General features: G+C 52.0%; 1 protein-coding gene across 1 annotated transcript; it reads right to left on the bottom strand.

Moving 5' to 3' along the window:
* Nucleotides 1-888: 888 nt before the first annotated feature.
* YWHAG (tyrosine 3-monooxygenase/tryptophan 5-monooxygenase activation protein gamma) lies at nucleotides 889-22435 on the bottom strand. Its single transcript, XM_032707230.1, has 2 exons — nucleotides 22136-22435; nucleotides 889-4471 (listed from the first exon to the last, which is right to left on the bottom strand). Exons 1-2 carry the CDS (start codon nucleotides 22220-22222, stop codon nucleotides 3815-3817), a joined length of 744 nt encoding a protein of 247 aa, XP_032563121.1. The 5' UTR covers nucleotides 22223-22435; the 3' UTR covers nucleotides 889-3814.
* Between the last annotated feature and the right edge of the window lie 211 nt (nucleotides 22436-22646).

Raw genomic sequence — 22646 nt, 5'->3', positions numbered from 1 at the left:
CACTAATCCCCCCTGACTCATCCCGGAGGCAGACAGTGACCTGGGAGGAATCCCGTGGCCGCGAGGCCCCTCTCTGGGCTTGGGGGGCTCCATGTGCCCCCCGAACCCCTTCCCCCCCATCCCCCCTGCCCCAGCAATCTCAGGGGTGAGCAGTTTGGCAGCTCTCAGGCACAATCCTGGGGTCAGTTCCTGCTACCAAGGGATCACCTGTGTGCTTGGGGGGGCCCTATGTGTGTGTGCTGGGGGTGTGAGGCTTTTCCAGCCCGAGTGTGTCTCCAGGGGGAGAAGCCCCTCCAGGAGCATCCCAGCCCCCTCCCCTCTCTCCACAGTGGCTCTCACCTCCCAAAAAGCCGTGGTGAGGGGGCTGTCGGAGCACCACGGCGCCGGGGTGGGGCTCGGGGTGTCCCTCTCTGGGTGGGGGTGCTGGGCGAGCCCCCAGCCCCTCTTTGCCATCACCCAGGGGTTATTCCCAGCCCCTTCCCGGGGGTGTCCACCCTGCACCCCCGGATCCCTCGCAGGGCGCGTGAGTCAGGGCGCATTTTCCGTTTATAGTTTCCCGGGGAGGGGAGTATTTTTACAGCGTGAGTCACCGCGCGTGTGGCTCCGGGCGGAAAACCATCAGGAAGGGAGGGAGGGAGGGAGGTGTGGGAGGCTCCCACACACCCACCCCTGCGGCCACGGGAGCATCCAGGAACCCTCCCCGCGGTTTTCCCACCTTCCCTCGCCTCTGCCCCGGGAAGGAGCCTGGTGATCCCTTAATCCGCCGGGATCCTCTGCGCCGGAGGAAGGGCGGTGGCCCCCGGGATCAGACACCCGGCTGTTCCCGAGCCCTCCCCACCCCACGGAGCCCCCAGAAACTCGACACAGGCGATAACAATTAAGCAGCGCTGACGTCAGATCTGTAAGTTTTATTTGCTCAATGTACGACGGCTACATAATGACTCACATTCATGATATTCCATCACTGAGGAAAAACTGCTAAGAATGGTCCGTGTGTGAAATAATTCCTTACAGAAACACGGAGTTGGAAAAATAATCACTGATTAGACCTTAAAAATAGTTCACTGCATAACATGACAAAAAGCACAAACAAAGGCTCATTCAAAGAACACAGTCATTGTTCTCCTACACTGTAATAGTTATAATTTCACCATGACGAACACCAGACATTAAGATTAAGCTAACACTGGTGTTTTCTTTTGCTTTTTTTTTTTTCCTTTTTAAAAACAAAATCATATATAATTGCATGTCACTATAGCAACATCCATAACAGATCAGTTTGTTACGATCACTATTTGGTAGAGCAAACTTTACCCCCGAAAAAAAAAAAGGAAAGAAAAATAAATTAAAAAACTTTAGAAAATTTTTGAAGACTATTTTGTCATAGGAATACATAACATCTACAGTATAAGTTAATAAATTTCAAGCTACTGTATAGAAATACGACACTAGCATGCACAATATTGTATCAATAGAGTAATGGAGCAGTAATCATTTCACTGGAGAGACAGTATCATAGGCAAGTGCATCTCTTAAAAAATGAAAGAAACCATTCAAGCTGCTTAAAAATCAAGTCCCTGACCCCCACTCCGTTTTTAGCCCTCTTGTGCCATCTCTCCTGCATAAGTTTCCTAAAGCAGCCAGAGCAAAAGCCAAAAAGAGTAGTAATTTAAAAAAAAAAAAAAAAAAAGATAGGTTTTGTAATTCCAGTAAATCACTTCCAAATTGTACAGCTGGGACAACACTGCTCACGGGACACGGGGGTCGATGAGAGGGAGGTAAGAAGCCTAAAGCATCTCCCGGTCCCGGCACGCACTGGCACCGCGGGCCCCTCGCCGCGGGATGCTGCACCCCAAATCCCTGCAAAGCGCCTGGGCCTGACTTTGGGTGGATGAATCCCGGCCAGAAAAAGCTATTCCAGCCCCACCGGGGCAGCGTCCGGGGGCTGAGCACGGCCTGGCCCCGCTCGCTCCCCGGGGAGCCGGGCAGCGGCTTCGGGACAGCGGGGAGGGAGCCGGAGCCGCGTCCCCCCCGCACACCCCGGCAGCGGGAGCGGCTGTGCCGTGTGTGCCACACCACGACGCCGTGTCGGGCTGACTCTCAAAGGGACAATGAAAGCCTGTTTCCAAAATCAGACCACTGTTTAATAAAGAATAAAAGCACGAGTGCGGTTTCCTCTCACTGTGCAGCGTTGGGTGAAGCGCCGCAGGGCGCAGCGCTCTGCGAGCCAGAGAACAGCAGTGAACCTCCAACAACCATGGGAAAATCAAAATCAAAGCTAAACTTACTCAAAATGGGGTAAATATTACCTGCTAAGCAACTCAGATGCCCCGTCCCCCACCCCCAGCCAGATCAGACAGACTTGGAAAAGATTTTGCTAAGAAGAGAACTAAGTTCCTGGGCTCCCGATGGTGGATAGAAATGTCTATGATTGTAGCTCTTCCTCTTGAGGAATTTCTCTACCAAATTAGTTTCTAAGCTCCTGAAGTTCACTCATTACACCACAAGCTTCCCCAGGAGAAAGGAAAACGCACCTGGCTTCCCTGGTGACAAACAAGGGAGCCTGGGTGCTGGAGATCTGCTGACAAACCTCATGGTACAGTGGGAGAAAGTCAGGCAGAGTGAAATGGCAGTGCAATCCCTGAGGAAGCAGCTGTGGCACCTTAAACCAGGATGGTCTTTTGAAATACCAAACACAGTACATGACATACAGACCTGAATGCTCATTTTTTTTTAATTTTTTTTTTTTATTATTTTTTTTTTTTATTTAAGTGGCATTTTTTTTCTTTAAGTTTAAACACTTCCCCCTTGTCTAATTAAGTTCTTAAACCTTTTGCTGTGGACTTAAAATAGTTGAAACAGCCGCTAGCCAAGCACCTGTTAAGCTGTTGACCAAAAAACTAGAGCAGCTTTGATGTTCCTCGGGCGGGTGATCTTCTTGCCTTGGGCGACACAGAATAGCTAAAGCCAGTCCACAGGCCAGGACTGCTCAGGAAGGCAAGCCAAAAGAACTAGCAAAAGAAAGAAAAACAGACAATCAAAGGCTTGATGTCATATGGCTGTAATGTAGAAACACTGTAAACTGCAATTTAGTGTTAATACTGTAAGCTACCCTAATAAATATCTTAACAGGAGGAAAAAAAAAAAAAAAAAAAAAAGGGAAAAAAAAAAAAAAAAAAAGATTGGATGGCCTAAATCCCGGGGCTTTGTGAGCCCCAAATTGTTTGGTTTTGTCGGTTTTATTTTTTAATTCCTTCTCAATTTGGGGATTTGAGGCTGCGCCCTGGCGGGCAGAGCGCTGCAGAGAGACGCCCCGTGACGTGGTGCGGACACACACGGCACCTGGACTGCGGAAACAAACGCACGAAGCCTTACTGGAACCACAGAACTCCCTTTTTTTTTTTTTTTTTTTCTGGTTTTGTTTGTTTTGTTTTCGTCTTTTTTTTTTTTAATGTTTTTGCGTTGCTTTCCTTAAAAACGAGGGCCATTCCATCCACGCAAATTCGTCTTAAAACCCTTTTATTTCTAGCAATAAAGTTAAATTAAAGACAGCTCCACTTGTATTAATAATCTACAGAACAGTCCATATGCCAGTGAGGCTGCTATTCCATACCAGCACAGCCAGCCTGACTTCCACTAGTGGTGTTTTTGGCAAAAATGTCAACGAGGCAATCAAAGACAGGTTGTGGGGGCCTCCCTGGGAAGGTGTCCCCTCCCTTTCCCTCCCCCACCCCTGACCCCCCCCCACTCGTGGGAAAAAAATAAAGACTGCAGTAGTTAGCATCAGCGTGCGGCTGCCAGTCCATCGGGGGGTCTAGTTGTTGCCTTCTCCGCCGTCGTCGTCTTGCTGATCGCTCGTCCAGAGCGTTAGGTTGTCGCGGAGGAGCTGCATGATGAGCGTTGAGTCCTTGTAGGAGTCCTCGTTGAGGGTGTCCAGCTCGGCAATGGCGTCGTCGAAGGCCGTCTTGGCCAGGTGACAGGCCTGCTCCGGCGCGTTCTGGATCTCGTAGTAGAAAACGGAGTAGTTAAGCGCCAGCCCGAGCCGGATGGGGTGGGTGGGCTGCATGTGCTCCTTGCTGATCTCATGGGCTTCGCTGTAGGCCTTCTCCGAGGACTCCACCACGGTCGCCCTCTTCTCCCCGGTGGCCACCTCGGCCAGGTAGCGGTAATAGTCCCCTTTCATCTTCAGGTAGAAGACTTTGCTCTCGTACTGCGTCTCGCTGCAGTTCTTGATCAGGTAGTTGTCCAGCAGGCTCAGCACATCCTGGCACACTGCTTCCAACTCCTTCTCGATCTTCTCGCGGTAGGCACGGACCATCTCGATCTTCTTCTCGTTCCCATCGGCAGAGGTCTTCTGCTCGATGCTGCTGATTACTCGCCAGGAGGAGCGCCGTGCCCCCACCACGTTCTTGTAGGCCACGGACAGCAGGTTCCTCTCTTCGTTGGACAGGGGCTCGTTCAGCTCCGTCACCTGCATGGAGAGAGGGAGAGACAAGAGAGACACTTGGGTTAAGCCCCAGTCACTTGACACTCCCATCACTTGCTTGGGTGCTCCTGTGAGTCTCTAGTGAGAGGCAGGAGGCAGTTGGCTTGCAAAGTCCTGCTCTGTCATCCAGCATCTGCTCCCATTGCAGCGGGAGCCAGATGGGAAATCACGCCGTGGTTCAGTCCCCCATGAAAAAGGAGAGTGGGTTCATTTTGAAGTATTGTCCATCAGGCATTTTCCAGAATGAGAAAAATCTTCTAGGAAAGAGATGCCTTTCATCTGTGGGAGGAGAGTTGGGCTCTGATGTGGTGAGAGAGACAGTCAAAGCAAGAGGGAGAAGATGGTCCAGGGTTATGAGCTAGCCACATGGACTGACACCACCAGAGCTATGGGGTGTTCACCTCTTCCACCTCCCATGAGCACAGGCCGTGTTTCCAAGACACCCAAAGAATGTATAGATGGTACAACTACAGCTGCCTCAGGCATCTGCACAGATAAAGACATAAGAGCTCACATGGCGAGGGTACATCCTTCCCAGGTGGGATTTTCCTCACTGAGGTTACAGTGTTAATGTACAGCGTCACCTGCCTCATGTGCTGTGACAACAGACGGATTACGGAGACGACAGCACAGAGTGATCTCAGTTACCTTGGAAGCATCACACTTGGTATCACAATAATCCCATTCCAGCTCCCGCAACACTGGAGTGGAGCCATCTGGGCAGCACCTCTGGACAAGCGCCTCATGGCCCTGCCTCACGGGCAGGAAGGGCTCACATCCCCCTTGACTCTGAGCCCTCTGTGTGGGTCTCTGCACCCCTGGAGCAGACAGGACACAACAATGGCTCCACTGGGATGGTTTCAGCTGCCAAGTGGCACTTTGAGTCTGGGCATGGCTGTTATCCCCATGCCCTGGGAGCACACTGCCCCACCACATCCACACCCTGGGCACGGCCACTTGGGAAGCCGGCCAGCGGAGCAGGAACCTGTGAACCTCCTCACGGCACTCAGGGATTAGGTAATGGTTTGGATGTGAAAGGCTTCTGCAAACACTGAGTCACTCTCACAAGGATCTGTAAGGACAAGGTTTGCTCTGGACCCAGATAACCATGTTTATGGTGGGGATCAGCAGGCCAACGGCTCCTGCTGGAAGGTGGAGGATGGCCCAGCCCAGGACCTCACTTGAGTGGCCTGGAATGACTCACAATTGCTCACATGGTATTGACCTGCTCATTCCAACAACGTTCACTCCCCCTGCAGCTCTTCAGCCATGCTCTGGCTGATGTCTCCGCCCAAAGCCAGGCTACAGCTAAGCTTTAATTTTCCCCACAGCAAGCAGAGTCTCTGATCTGGACCCCCTCTCCTTCTTTCCTCAAGGCAGAGGCAGCAAGAAGAGCCTCCACTCCCACCCCTGCTGTTGTTTGGACCTGTGTTGCTCCACAGCCTGGCAGGGGAACAGCAAACAGCCCCTTTCTGTATGGAAGAGGGTCTTACAGTGCAAACCAGCACAACTGCTTCTGCTCAAGGGTAGAAGGTGGTAGAGGGATGGGGGAAATGAAATGGGTGTCATGTTAACAGGGACAGGATCTCCTGTGACTATCAGCAGCCTCCAGCAGCACAGGACAAGGGGCACAGGGCAGGGTGCCAAGGCAGCTCCCAGCGTTCCCGCCCAAGGTAAGCAGGGCAGCGATGCCCGGGCCATCCGGCAGCTCCCGGTGCCAGAATAACCCTCACCCTCCCTCTTCCAGCCAGGCTAACGACAGCTGTTAAACCACACAGCCCTGGGATCCCTGGGATACGCTGCTCCTGCACTGAGGCCTGACCACAACTGAAATACCCATGGCAGGTCACTCAGACACTGTCCCCAGCCTGCCTGGTGCTGCGAGGGCAGAGGTCTCTAGAGATCTGCATTTTTACAGAATGACTCCCTTCATTCTTCCCCCTGAGTGACACCTGCACAAACACACATTAGAGATCCTCTGAGGTTAAAGCCATCTTTGGAAGACACTGGAGCACAAAAAAGGTGTCCCCCTGCCCCAGAGCCTATGGATTGTCTGTCCTTGGAGATATTCAAAGCTTGATCAGGATACTCGGGGTCTTCTCCCCACCTAAGATGTCCTGCTTTGAGTGAGGGATTTGGGCCTAGGAACATCCAGGAATCCCAGGCCTGAGTTATTCTCTTGCCTTCCAGCTGTAAATGGAGTGCCCAGCCATACAAGAGACTCACTGATTCCAACAGTCTTCAGTCCTGACAGAAGCTGTGGAGGTGGATAACCCCATGAGGTCTTGCTTTTAGCAAGGTGCTCCCTGAGCAGAGATACCAGTTTTTAAGTGAGGACCAAGCAGGTGATTCAAAGCTGCCCCACAGCCACGTCTGCAGATATGTATCACTGTAGGAAGAAGCAGATTTACCTCCTCTCACCAGAAGAGTCTTGCTGGAGGATAGATTTATTAAAACTACAGGGAGTTTCGTGGGATTAGCTTTGCCATAAACATTTTAAATTTGAAGCTATTAAGGATCACGGAGGAAAGTTGCCTGTCAAAATCCTTTCAACAAACTGGCTGACAGATGGAAGGTACACCTGTGGAGACAGCAGATTCCCCCAGGGAGCTCACAGGGAACTTGCAAAAGCAGAAAGGGAGCCTCGTTAACCATGTCACTGCTTCCTAATGGTATCCAGGCTCCCAGGAAGGAGCACTGCAGAGACATGGCCAAGGTGTAACACAGGTGGGGACAGGGACTGCATCCCTCAGCACTAGGAGAGGGAAGGGAAGAGGCTGCAGTCCCACACATTTCAGTCTGTGACTGAGCTGAGGGAGGAAGAACAGAAAACCATCTGGCACTTGCATTCCCAGCAGGAAGAAAATGCAAGATGCCCAGGACACAAGATATTGGACAGCAGGGTACACTTAGCTGCCTTATTAGCTGCCTTATCAGTCAGTGGAAGGTGGAAAAGATGTATCCCAGGTTCAGCTGCCTTTGAGGACATCCCTGCCCTCTGTCTGATCAGAGCTGCTGCAACCTCTTCAGAGCTGATTTTTTTCTTTCACAGCAGGATACCAACACAAAATGAGTTCAATCAAGCCACAGGCTAAACAGCAGGCTCAATGCACTGAGTTTATAGTATTGCACTGAAACACCTCCGATGTAACATCAATAAGGCAACATCCTGCATCAGGCCTGGATCACACTGCAGCAGTCATGTTACAAGCCCTTCTGGAGAGCAGAACCCTCCCCCTTCTTAACTCAGACCCTGGAGAGGTCTCACTTCCCTGAAGAAGGGCAGTACCCTGATCAGGTCCCCTGATGCCATTCCCAGCACTGTTACATGGAGTCAGAGACTTCAAATAGCCAAAGGAAAATCTCACTTTGGCATAGGAGGGCTTGGCAGGAGCACAAAGCCATGAGCCTCTGGCTGGAGGTCTACCTGCTCTCTGGGAAGCTCAGTCAGTTTGGGGTTTTACTTCCCTGAACAACAGAACTTGCTTCACAAATCTCAGTAACTGTCCAGCCTCATCTCACCCTTGTGCCCCTGGAGACTGAGGAGAGAGGGCAGGAGATGCATGTGGCTGAAACAGAGTCAAGCCCTGGATGTGGCATAAACGGCCAAGCACAAAGAGCTAATCCACATGCTGGAAACTTGATAGGGGTAAGACTCTTAGCTATCTTGGAACAGAAAAAAAAAAAAAAAAAAAGGAAAACACAAGTGCCAGGAGCCTGACCTTTCACACACTGCACAAAGACACCTGGCCAGGGAGTGCAGGGAGCTTGGCATGGAGCAGTCCACACTGCCTGCTCTGGCTGGGAGGCATGTTCCACCACCGAGCTTGAGGACACTGCCAGTTCCAGTCTCACCAGTTCCCGCAGCCTTTGATGGCACAGCGTCTGCACCACCAAGACTCAAGTGCCCTAAAGCCACAGGGAAACTCCGACAGTTCCTGTTGGACAAAAACTACTGGAAGTTTAACATTTCTGCTGCTTGGGAGTCCAGAGGTTTGTACAAATCCGAGCCCTCTGATTTGCAACAAAGCACTGCAGAGGCGGCACCGTCTCGGAAAAGGCTTTCCTGACTTCTCCACTCCAGCTGGAGCTCTGACTCAGCGCTCTGCCCAAAACCTGGCAGGCTCCCGGCATGCCCAAGGATCACATTGCAGCCAGGGAAGGCTCAGCCTCATACAGAGCAGCCAGGGAGCAAGCACAGCTTTACAAGCCCCTAATGTCAAGGTACGTGAACTCCAAAAGCCCAAGGGTTGGTCCTACTGCACCTTCTTTCCAGAAGCATCTTAATTAGCAGGCCTGTGTGAGACCCACAGGGAAGGCTTGCTCCCAGCCAGCAGCAGGTTAGTTTGCTTACAGGGCTTATTCCAGGACTCCCACCCTCCACTCCTCACCATGCATCAGTAGGTGTGAGTACAACATGAAATGATCATTTTTGAGGACCCTTCAGCGGCTGCCATGGAGATCCGTCGCAGGACTGAGTTCTACCTGTTTATCCTTACACACTTTTCACTTAGTTTGATCATTAAGTGCCCACCCATTTATGGCTCCTGCCTAGCTTTGATGTCTTATCTTAAAGCAAACAGCACAGCAAGCTGAGGGAACCCAGAGATGCTTCCCTGGAGAATACCATCAACATCTGACAGTTCAACCCATGTTATAATCATCAACACTTGCTTTTCTGATCCCCAGTCCCTGAAGACATCACACACCTACAAAAGAGCCAAGCTTTCCTGGAGAGAGACAGACTATCATGAGAACCTCAAACTGTTCACTGAGAACAGCTTTTAAACATCACCAGAGCTCCTCTCCCACCAGGATACACAACATCCATCTCCTCCTCAGCACTCGTGTTTCCTCTCTTCTATCTACAGCTCCTGCACCATGTAATTAAGTCTGTTATCTCTCCACACAAACCCCAGCAAGCACCTTGTTTTCCTTCACATGCAGCTCATTAGTCACACTGAAGTGGGGCCTGAAGGTCCCCTTTCTGTTTTGTTTTTTAGAACACAAATGTGCTTTTGAAACAATGTTCTGGTCTAGTCCTACCACCAAAACTCTTACTTTATCTGAAGCCACTGGCAATCAGAACAACCAGCAGGCAACCCCTTCAGGCTCAAACAGCACATAAATACTCATGATCTGCAGCCACACCATCTACCCCCTCATCTCTAGCTGCTGTCTCATAATGGGACCCCAACACCCATAGCTTCAGGCTGTGCCAGGGGAGACTCAGGTTGGACACAGGGAGAATTTCTTCACTGGAAGGGCTGTCAGGCATTGGAATGGGCTGCCCAGGGAGGTGGTGGAATCACCATCCCTGGAGGTGTTCAAGAAACAACTGGGTGTGGCATTCAGTGCTCTGGCCTAGTTGACAAGGTGGGGATTGCTTAAAGGTTGGACTTGGTGATCTTGGAGGTCTTATCTAACCCTAATGATTCTCTGACAAGCCCACTTCCAGCAGCCTGTCATTCTGGAAGGACGTGCCAGAGACGCCACCTGGTTTTTCTGTCCCCAGCTCCCTCTAACTTCTGAAGAAATGGCTGCCCTCAAGCACATCAAAATGACACCATTACCCTGTGTCTTGATGACAGTCACAACTCGATGTTGCACAACCTTGTCAAGAACAGCCTCTCCCCGCGCGCTGTCCTGCGACACCATCGCAGCACTCGGAAAGATGCTTTTCTTAAGCACTGTCCTACTTTGGCAAAGCAGGTGTGTGTTAAACTAGACCTAAATCTAAAATCTTGCCAGATTGGTTTGGGTTCTTTTCCCCTGCTGCCCAGCCTTCGCCCCCATGTCGTACTTCCAAAGTGGAAGTCACACCGTAACTGCTTCTCTCCTTGCTGGCCCCTTCCACTGTCCTCTCTGCTCGTGTTTTATCTCGGCATGACACGGGGGATTTTGGGCTGTAGGTTGAACCCTTCCTCTCATCCCAGGCAAGCACACGCAGGCTGTGGGCAGACACAAGTTCCCCACTGCCTTCTCCATTGCCTGTTTCACTATGAATAATCACCTGTTAGTTCCCGTTTTTCAAGCTGGCTGGGCCAGCTCCCATCACAGGACAGTGGCTGACGGCACATGGGATGGTTCTGCCACATTTCAAATTGCTCCCAGTGCCTCAAGGACCAGTGTCTGCACAGACTGTTTGGTGCTTGTAGCCCAACTGGATCTCAGAGGCTACTCAGGCACCCCAGACACTGATTAGGATTTCTGCATATTCCTACAGTTAACAGCGGCTTTCATCCCACTCTGCAGCCTTTATTACTTAAGGCGACTTTGAACCACCCAAGGCAAAGTCTTCAAACTGGGAGACATGAAAACCAAGAGCTCATTTATTTCATTGGCCTCTATAGCTTAACAGCTACTTAAGCCAAGGTGAATGTCATCACACTGCACTCAGGCTTGATCAGTCCTTGGGGCCTGCACTCCTCCTACTCCAGTTTCAGTGTGGCCATGATGGATTTCAGCTGGAGAAAAAAAGCAAGTTTCAACTACTTGGGTCATTTCTGCACATAAAAGGTCAAAGGGAGTCAAGGTGAGAAAACCAGTGAGAGCAGCAGAGCTCTGAGCTGCTCCATTCTGTCTGGCAGCAGCGTTTTGTGTACCAGCCCTTATCTGCAGCGCTGCAGTCCCAGCATTCGGTCTAACGGCTCCGGTTCCTCCTGCTGCAGAATACCTGGGTGCCATTGATTTGCCTCACCGACTTCATCTGCAGCTTCTGAGATAAGGCAACCACGGAGGAAGCATCCCCCTGCCTTCCAGGCACATTCCTAGACCCTGTTGACAAAGACCAGCCCAGACACATCCCAATAACCAACTGGAAGGAACAATCCTGGCCTCCCAGGGTCATGTAAAGTGTGGAGCTACAAATCATTTCTGAGTTAGCACTGCACAGGAGCTGCTCCTCTAGCCAGTGTGTGCTTTTTAAGCCAGGAAGGAATTATGCCCAAGTTTTCTTGTCTTCCTTATTAACACCCAGATTCTTGTTAGCCTTAGTGACAGGCTATTAAACAAGATGAAAACTGGCTGTAGGACAACTTGTTTCACCATCTTGCTGCCACTACCTGCCTTGTACTTATTAAAAACTCTCAGGAAAAATAATCTACCTCCGTTGGCCTAGTGCCTTCCAGCCACCAGATGGAGAGAGCAGCAAGTCCAACCACATCAGTCCCGGCACTTCAGAGGACTGTCACTCAAGGGCTCATCACACGGTCTCCAGCAGATGGGATACCAGCACCTTTGCCTGCTAACTACAAAGCAACAGAAGGGATGCCAAGCTATTCCTTCCCTGGGATATGGCAGGCTGGCAAGTATCATCTGCCCACTGCTGCGTTTCTCCGAGCGCCTCAGCAGCAGCCCAAGATCACCATCACCCTTCTCCATCATCCAGCAACATGGGGAGTTCTCCTGCCTTGGATTAGCTGCTCTGTCCCCTGCTGACAGGCCTTTTCTCCAAGCTTTCTGCAAAGCACATGGAAGACCAGGACTTTGCACACCACTGGCTTGAGAGCTTGGATGTGCCCTTGAAGCACACCCAAGCTCAGAGTTGATCCAGTGATCCCTTTGGAAGGAGAATGGCAATTCATGGTTGCTATAGGCTCTTCTGGGCTGCATCAAGCTTCTCCAGGTGTGAGCTGAAGGGCTTTTCAAGAGTAACTGCAGCTCCTTCCTCAGCAGCATTTCTGTACAGGTTTAAAGACTTGATTTTTTTTTTTTTAAATTTCCACTGGAGTATTATTCCTCAGAAGAGTCCATTTACTCACAGGCTTTTGAGCTGAAGCAGCCATCCATGGGATGGCCACTGGTCATTTCTAGAGTCTTAAGACTTGGTCAACACAGAGACTTTTTTTTATCCCCTCCAATTTATGGCAAAACAACCCAAACTAGACAGAACTCCAGGGACTCCAGCACATAAGCAGGGACACTCTAGATAAATGCACCAAGTTGCATGTGGGAAGGGTGTTTAGTGCTGTTGGGAGCATGAGCTGCTTAAAGATTTACCTCACAGCTTCTAAGAGTACTAATCTGGCTGAGATCTTAGGGCTCTCCTGCTCACCTCCAGCCCCACTGCCAGGCAGGAAGAATCCTGCCACCAGATCATCAAATCCTCCCTGCAGAGTCAAGTGCCAGGGCTGGTCCTTAATCAGGGGCTCAAAAAATGACAGCGTTATGCTGTGCCCATGACCTCTACTCAATTGAGCCAAGCAGAGAAAGGAGAGATGAGGGGTCATGGACAGGACACGCTCAGAAAGGTTGAGAGCAAGTTCTGGCTGCTGGGAAGGTCTGCTCCCAAGGTCTGCTGGAGCAGGACGAACCTGGCAATTCCTGGTTGCTGGCATGGCAGAGCCACTTCTGCCATGGCAGCTGCAAGCTGCTGCTCCAAAGGGTGAAATGGGAGAAGCTGCAGCCATGCAAAACTCCCTGCAGTGACCACATCCATTTTTAACCACTCTGTCACTGCCCCAAACACTTTGTGAACTTCTGCTTGTTGCACATCAAGGTAGGGTTCTGGAAATATTAATAAAAAACCCTCACAAGATTTTTGTTCTAGGTCTCTTGGTCTGCAGATCCAACAGTTCCTTGGTGTCTCAAATGTGTTTTGCCAGATTAAGCAAGAGAATTCCCAGAACACCCAGGTGGACTCCAGCATGCCAGCTCCATGACAGGTTTGATTTCTGCCTCCATGAGTAAGGTGATTATCCCTCCAGATGTGCCTTACCCTCCCACTGCTTCAGGGATTTCAGGCTTGATCTCACACACCTCTACCAAAGACGATTTTATTTAATTTCTTAAATGAACTTGCAGAACAGAAGATAGTCAAGTTTTTGCTTTGGCAACTTTCTGGAGCACTGCAGCCAATTTTAAATTACAAGGAGGGTCACTTTACTATCCTAGATCCAACTGTGGGTTTAACTACCCTTGCCTGGCTCCAGCCATCTCCTCCCAGCCCTCTTTTGAAGCCCAAGGGACTACCACACCACAGATTTGATCTCAGTTCATCACAGGTGACAGAACCCCCTTGGGCGCTGATGTCTTGACACCACCAAATGCAAGAAGCCAAGCTCCCACCTTCAAGGTAATGAAGTAACAAAGCCCAACAGCATAAACAGGCAAAGCTCCAACGCCTGCCCCAGCTGGGTGTAAATCAAAGGCTGTTAATCTTCCCCAAGTTCTCATTCACTGCTGAATACTAAGCATTAGTCTTTTACAAGTAGAGATCTCCCACAGCAATTGTCGAGCATGTCTGTTAGCACATGGCACAGCAACAGCTTCTCCACCTACTATTAATAAACTTTACGCTCCTGAGCACCACAACTGTCCAAACAACGTGTCCATCAGCAGCCTCATTAGCACTGAAGCCCAGTCTTCTCACTGATGTTTTCCTAGAGCCTTGCTGAAACCAGGCTCAAACTCTCAGAGAGGAATCAGAAGCACAGTGACATGCCACGTAGCTTTGCCCGGTACGTAAGCAAAGATACGTACCAAGCAAGCCAACCCATCCAGCAAGATCAGAGGGAATTTGCAAACAATTAAGGAATGGTTTGTACTTGGAGTCCCTGCAGACTCGTCCAAGTGCAGCTGCCTCAAACACCCATGGACGGACTCAATTCCAACATCTCCTTTATAGAAGAAAAACATTAAGTACTCTAATCCCTAATCTGGGGATCACTTTAAGGGCATCTCACGCCATCATCAGCGACATGTTCTCTAGTTACTTTCCTACTGCTATTAACTAATGCACTACCCTTGGTCACTAGATCAGTAGCTTGGGACCAAAAATCAGGTTTGTTTAATACCTAATTGAGCATGTGCTGGGACATGCCCAAGATGTGACTACATCTGGGTTAGAACAGAAAAACCTGACACTGGGGGAAGTTTGCCCTTAAATAGGCAGACAAAGGCTTTTGTTTTGCCAGTTACATGAAGGCTTTGCTTTTGAGACAGTCTTGTCAGTGTTCCCTGCAGCCCGAGGATTGCTGCCTCATCATTTCAGCTCCATTTTCCAGAATTTACTATTTCCAGTGTTTCCAGACCCCACCAAGTAAACCAGCACTGCAACCAAGGTGAAGATCGAGCCCCAGCAGCTCCCAGGGCTTCAGCCCACTGGAGAGGCTGGAGAGATGCAGCAGCTCGGGCTGGCTGTCATTGTGCACTCAGAGAAGCTGGACAAAGCCATCCTGCTGCCAAGCTCCTCCCCCAGAGCCAGGGGTGGGAATCCAGCATCTTGACATCTGGACTCTGGAGCGAGGAGTCAAGCCCAAAGAGCAGAATGAAAGTCATTTTGTCCCCATTTTCCTGCATTTTAGGATGGGAGGAGGGACTTTGCTCATAACATCAAGCAGCCAGGGGAAGAAATATGAGAAAGCTGGCTGTGGCAGCACTGTCTGTGTGCAGCTGACACACCACCCAGTCACACAAACCCCACAGTCAGCTGGTTGTGGGTCCACATCCTTCCCCTTTCCTGCTTGCTCCAGACCAAGGCCCCCATAGCTGCCCAAAGGGATGTGGGAGGTGGGAGGTTGCAGCAGCAGAGAGCAGGAGGGACCTCAGCAGTGCTGATGCACAGCCCACGTTTTCACCACTGTGCTCCCTCACAGGCTCCTCCACCCCCCGTGAGTGAATGCTCAGTGCCCTCAGACAGCACTCTGCAAGCCATGGGCTGCATTCCCACAAAGCCATTTTGTCTCCATGGGGAAAGAAGAGTGTCCCCACCTGCAGTGACCAAAAGCTGCACCATCAGGAGCGCAGACAGAGCCTGGCAGCGCATTTTATCTCAGTACCAGCAGCATGAAGTGAACCACAGCCATTTATCTGAACAGCTTCTCAAGTCAAGGTTTCAGAGGCTGAAAGACAAAGCCACTGTACCTTCACCAGCACAGTGACAAATCCACAACTACTTCCCTTTGTTTTAGCTGGTTTCCAAGCTATTGCCTTCCAGTGGTGACCATCACTAAGAGAATGGACTAAATACTACTGTTTTCACTCAAATTTTGCTTTCCAGACAAGGCAGTTGCCATGAACTGAATGGCAGTTGCCATTTTCCAAAAATGGCAGTTGCCATTTCTCTGCAGTCACGTGACTCTAACAGGAGGGAGTGAGACTTCAGCCAAGGACTAGTTAGGCTAGTTACCTTTCCAGTAAAGAACAGAAGTTGTTGAAGGCTTTCAGCCTCCCAGAAAGAAATGATAAAGGCCTGGCCAGCGAAGGAAGGAAGGTCTAAGCTGGCTCCTAAGCAGTTAGCATGGGAATGCTTGTAACAGCATTAGCTTCAGAAAAAGCTGTCTTGAGCTGCAGAGTACTGAAGCATAGAACACTTGGAAGCATCAAGGGTGCATCAGCTACCTCAGCCCCACATCACAGCTTTGCCACAGTGAGGTGGAAGATGATGCCTGCATCCCACCAAGACTGGAGAAGTGCTTGAGAAGCCAGGCAAATCCTGTTCCACTGTGCTTTGTACTGCAGTTATTCCAATATGCACTCGTGTTTCGCTGTCAGTCACAGCTCAGGAGGTAGAACTGGGCAGAACAGCACAAGGCAGAGCCCTAAATGCCCCAGGCATCGACTCACCTGAGGAAAGGCTCCCTCGGGTCACACTGTAGGCATTTTCCAATGCCTCTTCTTCCATACCTGCCCCTGAGCAGTCTGGCTGGGACACACCAAGCAGCCAGCTCTAGTCTGAACCAGTCTGACAGTCCTCTTTGCCCTTCCCTACCAAACTGGAATTGAGCTCCCGACTCACCTCTGCCAAGGCAGAGGAGCAGCACCAACAAGTCCAGCAGCGCTCCACAGCCAAGGACATGTCTGAGCTCAGACAAAGCCACCTCCCAAGAAGCAGCTGGTTACTCAAGCACTGGCAGTTGAACACACAAAAGCTTGGATTCTTTATTTTTCCTAAATATATACATACAACTTCTGTGCATTTGTTTGCACGTGGTTTACTTGGCATGAAGCTGCTCCAAATAGAAGCTGAAGAGCTCAGTCATAGAACTGGTGCCTTGGACCCTGCCAGATGTGTCACCATCCATGGAGGTTTCCCCAGATGTCAAGTCATGGCTACCACTCTCTTCTCCAGTCCCTGTTCCATCAGCTGCACCCTGAGCCATGTTTCTCCTTGTATCCTCAAGAGTCACAGCTCCATTCCTAAATACAGGCTCTCCAGAGATAGTAGAAATATCAGGCTCTGAAAAATCCTTTTCCTTAGGATTGTCACCTTGGGGTCACTCACCAGCCTGGGAACAAAGCCCTGGCCCAGCCCAGGCCTCCCCATAGGCTACTGGGGACCATTATGTTGCTCTTACTCCACCTCCCTGATCTTAAGCTCTGCAAGGCTGAGACTTCTTATTCCTACCTGGAAAGCCAAGCTGAGAACGCTCCTGACCAGCCCTAATGCTGTTGGCCCAGGTACAAGAGAAGAGCTTAGAATGAAGTGGTTCAGTAATACACAGCGAAGAAGAGATGGCAAAGAGGAAAAAATATGCTGGGGGTCCTCAAATTAAGGAAAATCTTAATTCCACCAGCCACAGAAAGTGAAGAAGAATCATGTTCCTCATCTCCCTTGATCACAATCCAAATCCCAGCAGATATATAACAGTTTTTTGGATAGCCCTCACTGCTCCTGCAAGCACCATCCATGAGAACTGCTAAAAGGATGCCAAAGACATCATCCAGGTCAGATGAGACAAGCCAAGAACAACGTTCCAGAGGCACAAGAGTTTTTAATCCAGAAAACACTTCCGGAGGTGAAGCTCTGTGGTTGCCCCTAAATTGCTGTTCCTGAAGCTTCTAGCAAGCCCAAGTTCACATCATTAGTGTCCACAGAGTCTATTCCAGGGAGCAATTTTGGGATCAGCTTGTGAATGCAGGTTGGGCAGATAGGGCTTATCCATGGCCATTATGGAGCTTACTTGGTGTACCAAAAAAATGGAGTCTCCTGTGAGCCAGCCATCTTTACTCACGAGAAGCAGTACAATAAAGGTTAAAACCCCAAATTAAAAAAATTCAAGACAACTCCCACTAACCTTTATTGCACTTTCATGGCTAGACATCATCCAACAGATCTACAGGCCAAGCCCAAATCATCCAAGAGCTCTTGGAAAGCCCTTGCCCAAGAGCATTACTGTTTCCATGTACTCAGACAGGATTCAACAGCTACATTCTTCATCATAGTTTAGTTCAAGAAGAGTTATTTCTAATCAAATCCACACCTGGTTCTTACACGTGGCCAACAAAGAGAAATCCTGAGCATGGTCTCATAAGTCAGTGACTCTTCCTAAAACTCATAGATAAGGACTTAACAGGAGCTCAAAGAGGAATTTCTAAGAGTTTGAGCTGCTGAAGAGTGGGTGCACTGCCCATGGCAGTCATGTACAGGGCACGTTGCTACCCCTCCAATGTACCATGAAGCGTTACAAGGTGGGAAGGGCAGGAGCTCCTGACAGCCACCCTCCTGTCCTGACCCTGCAGACCTCCACGAAAGAAGCCCTACTCCCTGCTCATCAGTTGTGCTGTCTCAAGTCCCTACCACCATTGCAATCCACTGGTGACCCAGGAGGCACCAGGAGGCTGAGCAGGGTTCAAGACACCTGTACGAGGGGCGGTGGCAAGAACATTGATGCAGTCACTCGATGCCGACATCAAATGACTGCAACGTTCACCTCAACACTGGAAATGGTTTTTCCAAAGCCTTCTCCAGGCCCCCTGGGAAGTGCTACTACAGCAGCTCGTGCTCCTTGCTCCCCTCCCACCATCACAGATGGTCTGCCCAGCACTCCTCCTGGAGAAGCCTTTCCACCTCACCCTTTTGTCTGTCTATGCTGCGAAGCAGAAGCAGCTAATCAACCCTGCTCCACTCCCACAGGACCCTCCAGGACGATGGGTTTGTGTTACTACCCCTTTTTCCAAGGGCAAGCCTGCTGTCTGTGTGAAGCCCCACTATCTGTGCTAACCTGGTCACTGGATGTGGGGGGTGATAACCTGCCTGGCTGGTGACCAACATGGCAGAAGCCCACATACCCCATGCCAGGGAAGGCCTGCAATTCCCCATCCTCCACCCACAACTGCCATTTACTGCATCGAGTTGTGGTGTCTAAAGCTTGGAGCAGCCATCTGCTTTCTGGCATCTCCAGAGTTCCCCCCTCCACATCCACCACAGATGATGGTCCTCACATACAGCACAGCATCACCCTCTGCAGAGGTTGGGTCCCCAAAGTCAAGTGAGGTGTTCCCCTCACAGGGGATCCCAGGTCTCTGCCATACGGTCCCACACCTACATCATACATAGGTGCAATGTAAAAATGCTTCCCTCGCCCTTTTTAAAGGTGACTTATTTCCTGTAAAAGTTACTGTAATCATGTTCATTCACTTGCACATCCCCCCACCCTGAAGGTCTACAGGCAGGCACATGCTCTGCTCCCCAGGCAGCACCAGCCAGGGGCTTGGCAGGGCTCCACCTCCGGAAAGCCTCCAGCAGCACCAGTCTCCCCAGCTAATGGATATCGATCCCCAGCTCTGGCATGAGGTCAGGCAGTAAAGCTCTTCCTGAAGCTGAACCAGACAGAAATGCATCTTGCTTCACCCACTGGCACTGCAGGCAGTGAAACCCCAGCAAGCAAGGCCAAGGCCTGACCAGTGGGCACAACCACCACCCTGGGGACCAGCAGAGAGCCTTCCTGCCCCCCAACACCTTATAGGGATGACAGTACCCCCAGACAGCGCTGAGGTGACAAGGGACATGACCAAGGTCATGCAGCCATACCCTGGATCAATGGGTCTGGCCCCCACACCCTTCCCAGCTGTGGCATCACCTCTGGTACTCAATGCGACCATCTGTTGTGTTTTACTGAGACCCCACAGTAAACCTGTCCCTTTGGGGGGCTGGAGGAGCATCCTGCTCCCACAGCAGCAACATGACTGCAGGTAGGACAATTAGGAGCACTGGCAGCTGGCACTTGCAGGAGGGAAGGAGCTAGAACTTATTACATATAAATATTATTTAAGAGAAAATATTGTGAACCAGGACATCACTGGATGAATCAGCAGACAGCAAGAGCCCCAGCACACCATTTCCATGTCAAACCATTAAAACAGGCATTCAGCACAGTCTCCCAAGCAGGCAAGGCTGAGGCTTAACAACCCACTTAGCTGCCCCACATCACCACCCATGAGACCAAGCTGCAGGAAAACGAGCCTTTTTTATGCCCACCATTCCCACGGCAGGTTTTAAAGGAGAGCCATCCTTCATCTCTCAGCAGGGTGCCAGGGAAGCAGGCGGAGGAGGGCTCGGTTTGGAGGGCAGGACGGCTCTGCATCACCTTCGCCAGACGCAGCCCGCATGCTCTCTGCTACCGCCTGGGTGCATTGCAGCTTGGACCATGGCATATGACATCACTAGGCGTTGCTACGGAAATGAGTGCGAGGTCATCAGCCTCCCGCACAACCGGGGCTGGGGGCTGGGAGGCACACGGATAACCGGCTGGGACATGCCCACCGCCGCCGCCGGACCGGCCGTGCCGGGGTTCGGGCAGCGCGGTGCAGGAATGAAGAACAAAGCTCTGCCTTTTGTTTGCCGGTGACGGGAGGCGTCAGCGCTCCCGCTGGGAATCGTTTCCTTACGGCCAAACTACACGGCAGCTGATAAGCGGCGTTAGCCCGGGTTACTGTTTCACCAGGGCCTGTAAGGACTGGCAGGAAAAATCGTATATATGATCGCTAGCAACGCCTTGGGTTCGAACAGCCAGCCCGGGTAAGCAGGTTAGGGAAATTCACACTGCAACACGGCTGTGTGTCCCAGGCAGATCCCTGCTGGCTTTGTCACGGCGGCTGTATTATCCGTAGGAAATGAGCTGTAGGATCTGCTCACACAGCAGGCTTGGCTTTAAAATGAATAGATGCCGCTATCAGAAAATGGTATAAAAGCCACAGTGCAGCAGAGGGACAGCCCGGCTGGTTTAATGTGATAATATCTCATCCCGATTATCCGTATTTCATTCCTTGATAAGACATCTCCTCCCTCCCTGGGCTCGGGCTGTGACAGTTTTGTCTGTTTGATAAATGCAAGGTTATTGACAAAATGGTGCAATCTGGGCAAACAGAGCTGCACCCACGGCAGACTGCGACATTCCCAGATCAGCATTCACTTTTCATCAGCCGGGGAGGACACCCCAGCTCCCAGCAAAGGTTCAGACCTGACTAAGAAGACAAACATAAAGAACAGTTTTCCCCTTTAAAGCACCCCCTCCCTCCCTCCACCCAGTCTAGCCTCTCTGCAATATGACAAATGCAGAATCTTCTGGAATGACTTGATCCTGCCTCCCACGATTGCTTTGTTTGCGAGATCAGATCAGAGATATGTTTTTTTTTCCCTTCTTATATTGTCAAAATGTCAGTATTGAAGGGGAGCGTTCAGTGTCACAAATCAGATCAGCCTGCTATATGCAGAGTCTTTATTTTAAGAGCGTGAAATGAATACAACATGACTCAATTCATAAATCTCCAACCAAGAGCAGTAAAAATAAGGGCTTTGGCAGTGAAAGGGCCCCTGATCTCTGGGGTCAGGGGCACACACCAGCCCCAATGACCACGCGTGGGAAGGGATGCACGGGGAGGTATTTTAGCAGCGGGAAGAGGTGTGAACACAACCCCCCCACACCCCCCTGCTGGGTCCCCCACTGCCTCCCCCCGCTGGGACCCGAGCCGGTGTGACCCCCCCAGGGAGCACCACACCCCCGGGCTGGCTCCTCTGCCCCCCCAGGGCAGGGCAGGGCAGGGAGGGGGGCATGGGAGAGGATGTGTGGGGCAGGCAGGGGAGCCTGGTGTGGGGGGACAGAGGGGATGGGGCTGGGAGGTGATGTTGGGGGACTGCAGGGCAGGGGAGGCAATGCGTGGGGGCTCTAAGGCAGGGAAGATGATGTGGGGGTGCTCTAGGGCAGGGGGCAGCTAAACAGGAGAGAGGGGCAGGGGAGGCAATGCATGGGGGTTTAGGGCAGGGGGAGAATGGGGAGAAGGCTCTAGGGCAGAGAGGGGAGATGTGTGGGGCTGGGTGGGGGCCCCAGAATAGGGGAGAGGAAGAAGGGAGGGCTCTAGGGTAGAGAGAAGGGGATGTGTGGGGCTGAGAGGGGGCCCCACAATACGGGAGAGGATGAAGGGGGGGCTCTAGGGCAGAGAGAGGGGGATATGTGGGACTGGGTGGGGACGCCGGAACAAGGGAGATGATGATGGGGGGTGTTTCGGGCAGGGGAGCAGGGTGCGGGGGGCTAGGGGAGGAGCCCCAGAACAAGGGAGCAGGATGCGGGGGCGCTGGATGGGGGGCTCTAGTGCAGGGGAGAGGATGCGGGGGGGGGGGCTCTAGGGCAGGGGACGGAGATCGGGAGAACAGCAGAGCATCCCTGCGCGGGGAAAGACAACGGGAACGGGACCCAGGCAGGGGGTGTCGGGAGGGCGAGGGGCCGGGGCCCGCACACCCCCGCGGCCCCCCCCCGCCCGAGCCCCCCCACCCACCGCGGGGGCCACGCGGGGAGGGCGCGGGGCGGCAGAAGGAGGAGGAGCTGTGTGCGCGTCTGTCTGTGTGTGTGTGTATGTGTGTATGTGTGTGTGTGTGTGTGTGTGTGTGTGTGAGCGGGGGAAGCCCGACGGCCGCGGGACGGGACTCACGTTCTTCATGGCGGCCGCCATGTCGTCGTATCGCTCGGCTTGCTCGGCCAGCCGGGCCTTCTGCACCAGCTGCTCGCGGTCCACCATCTTCGCGGGGTCCGGGAAGGGGGGAAGAAGGGGGCGAGGAGGCTGCGGGCTCCGGGAGGAGGAGGAAGAAGGAAGGAAGGAAGGAAGGAGGAGGAGGAGGAGGAGGAAGAGGAGGACAGGCGGGCGCGGCGGTCTGGGCGCTGCTGCGGCTGAGGCGGCTCCGGCGGCGGCGGCTGCGCCCGGTGCTGTGCGCGCGCCGCGGGCCACCACAACCCCCCTGCGCGCGCCCCGCCCCGCCCCGCCCCTCTTCGCCGCCCCGCCCACCCCTCGCGCGCGCGGGGCACGGCGGGGGATGGAGTCCGCTGGGCGGGGACGGTACTGGGATTACCCTGAGCTGTCTGCACTGCAAGGACTACATCTCCCGTGATGCCTCGCGGCGGGACCCCGCCCCCCTCGCCCCGCCGGGCCCCGCCCGTGCTGATTC

This window comes from Chiroxiphia lanceolata, chromosome 20 (assembly GCF_009829145.1).
Source record: "Chiroxiphia lanceolata isolate bChiLan1 chromosome 20, bChiLan1.pri, whole genome shotgun sequence".
Taxonomy (NCBI): Eukaryota; Metazoa; Chordata; class Aves; order Passeriformes; family Pipridae; genus Chiroxiphia; species Chiroxiphia lanceolata.
This window is presented reverse-complemented; position numbering and strand designations above follow the sequence as displayed.

Excerpts from the sequence above, each read along its gene's own strand:
- YWHAG (XM_032707230.1), bottom strand. The coding sequence starts at position 22,222 with ATGGTGGACCGCGAGCAGCTGGTGCAGAAGGCCCGGCTGGCCGAGCAA. Across the intron at positions 4,472-22,135 it reads TGGCGGCCGCCATGAAGAAC|GTGACGGAGCTGAACGAGCC; the intron begins GTGAGTCCCGTC and ends CTCTCCATGCAG.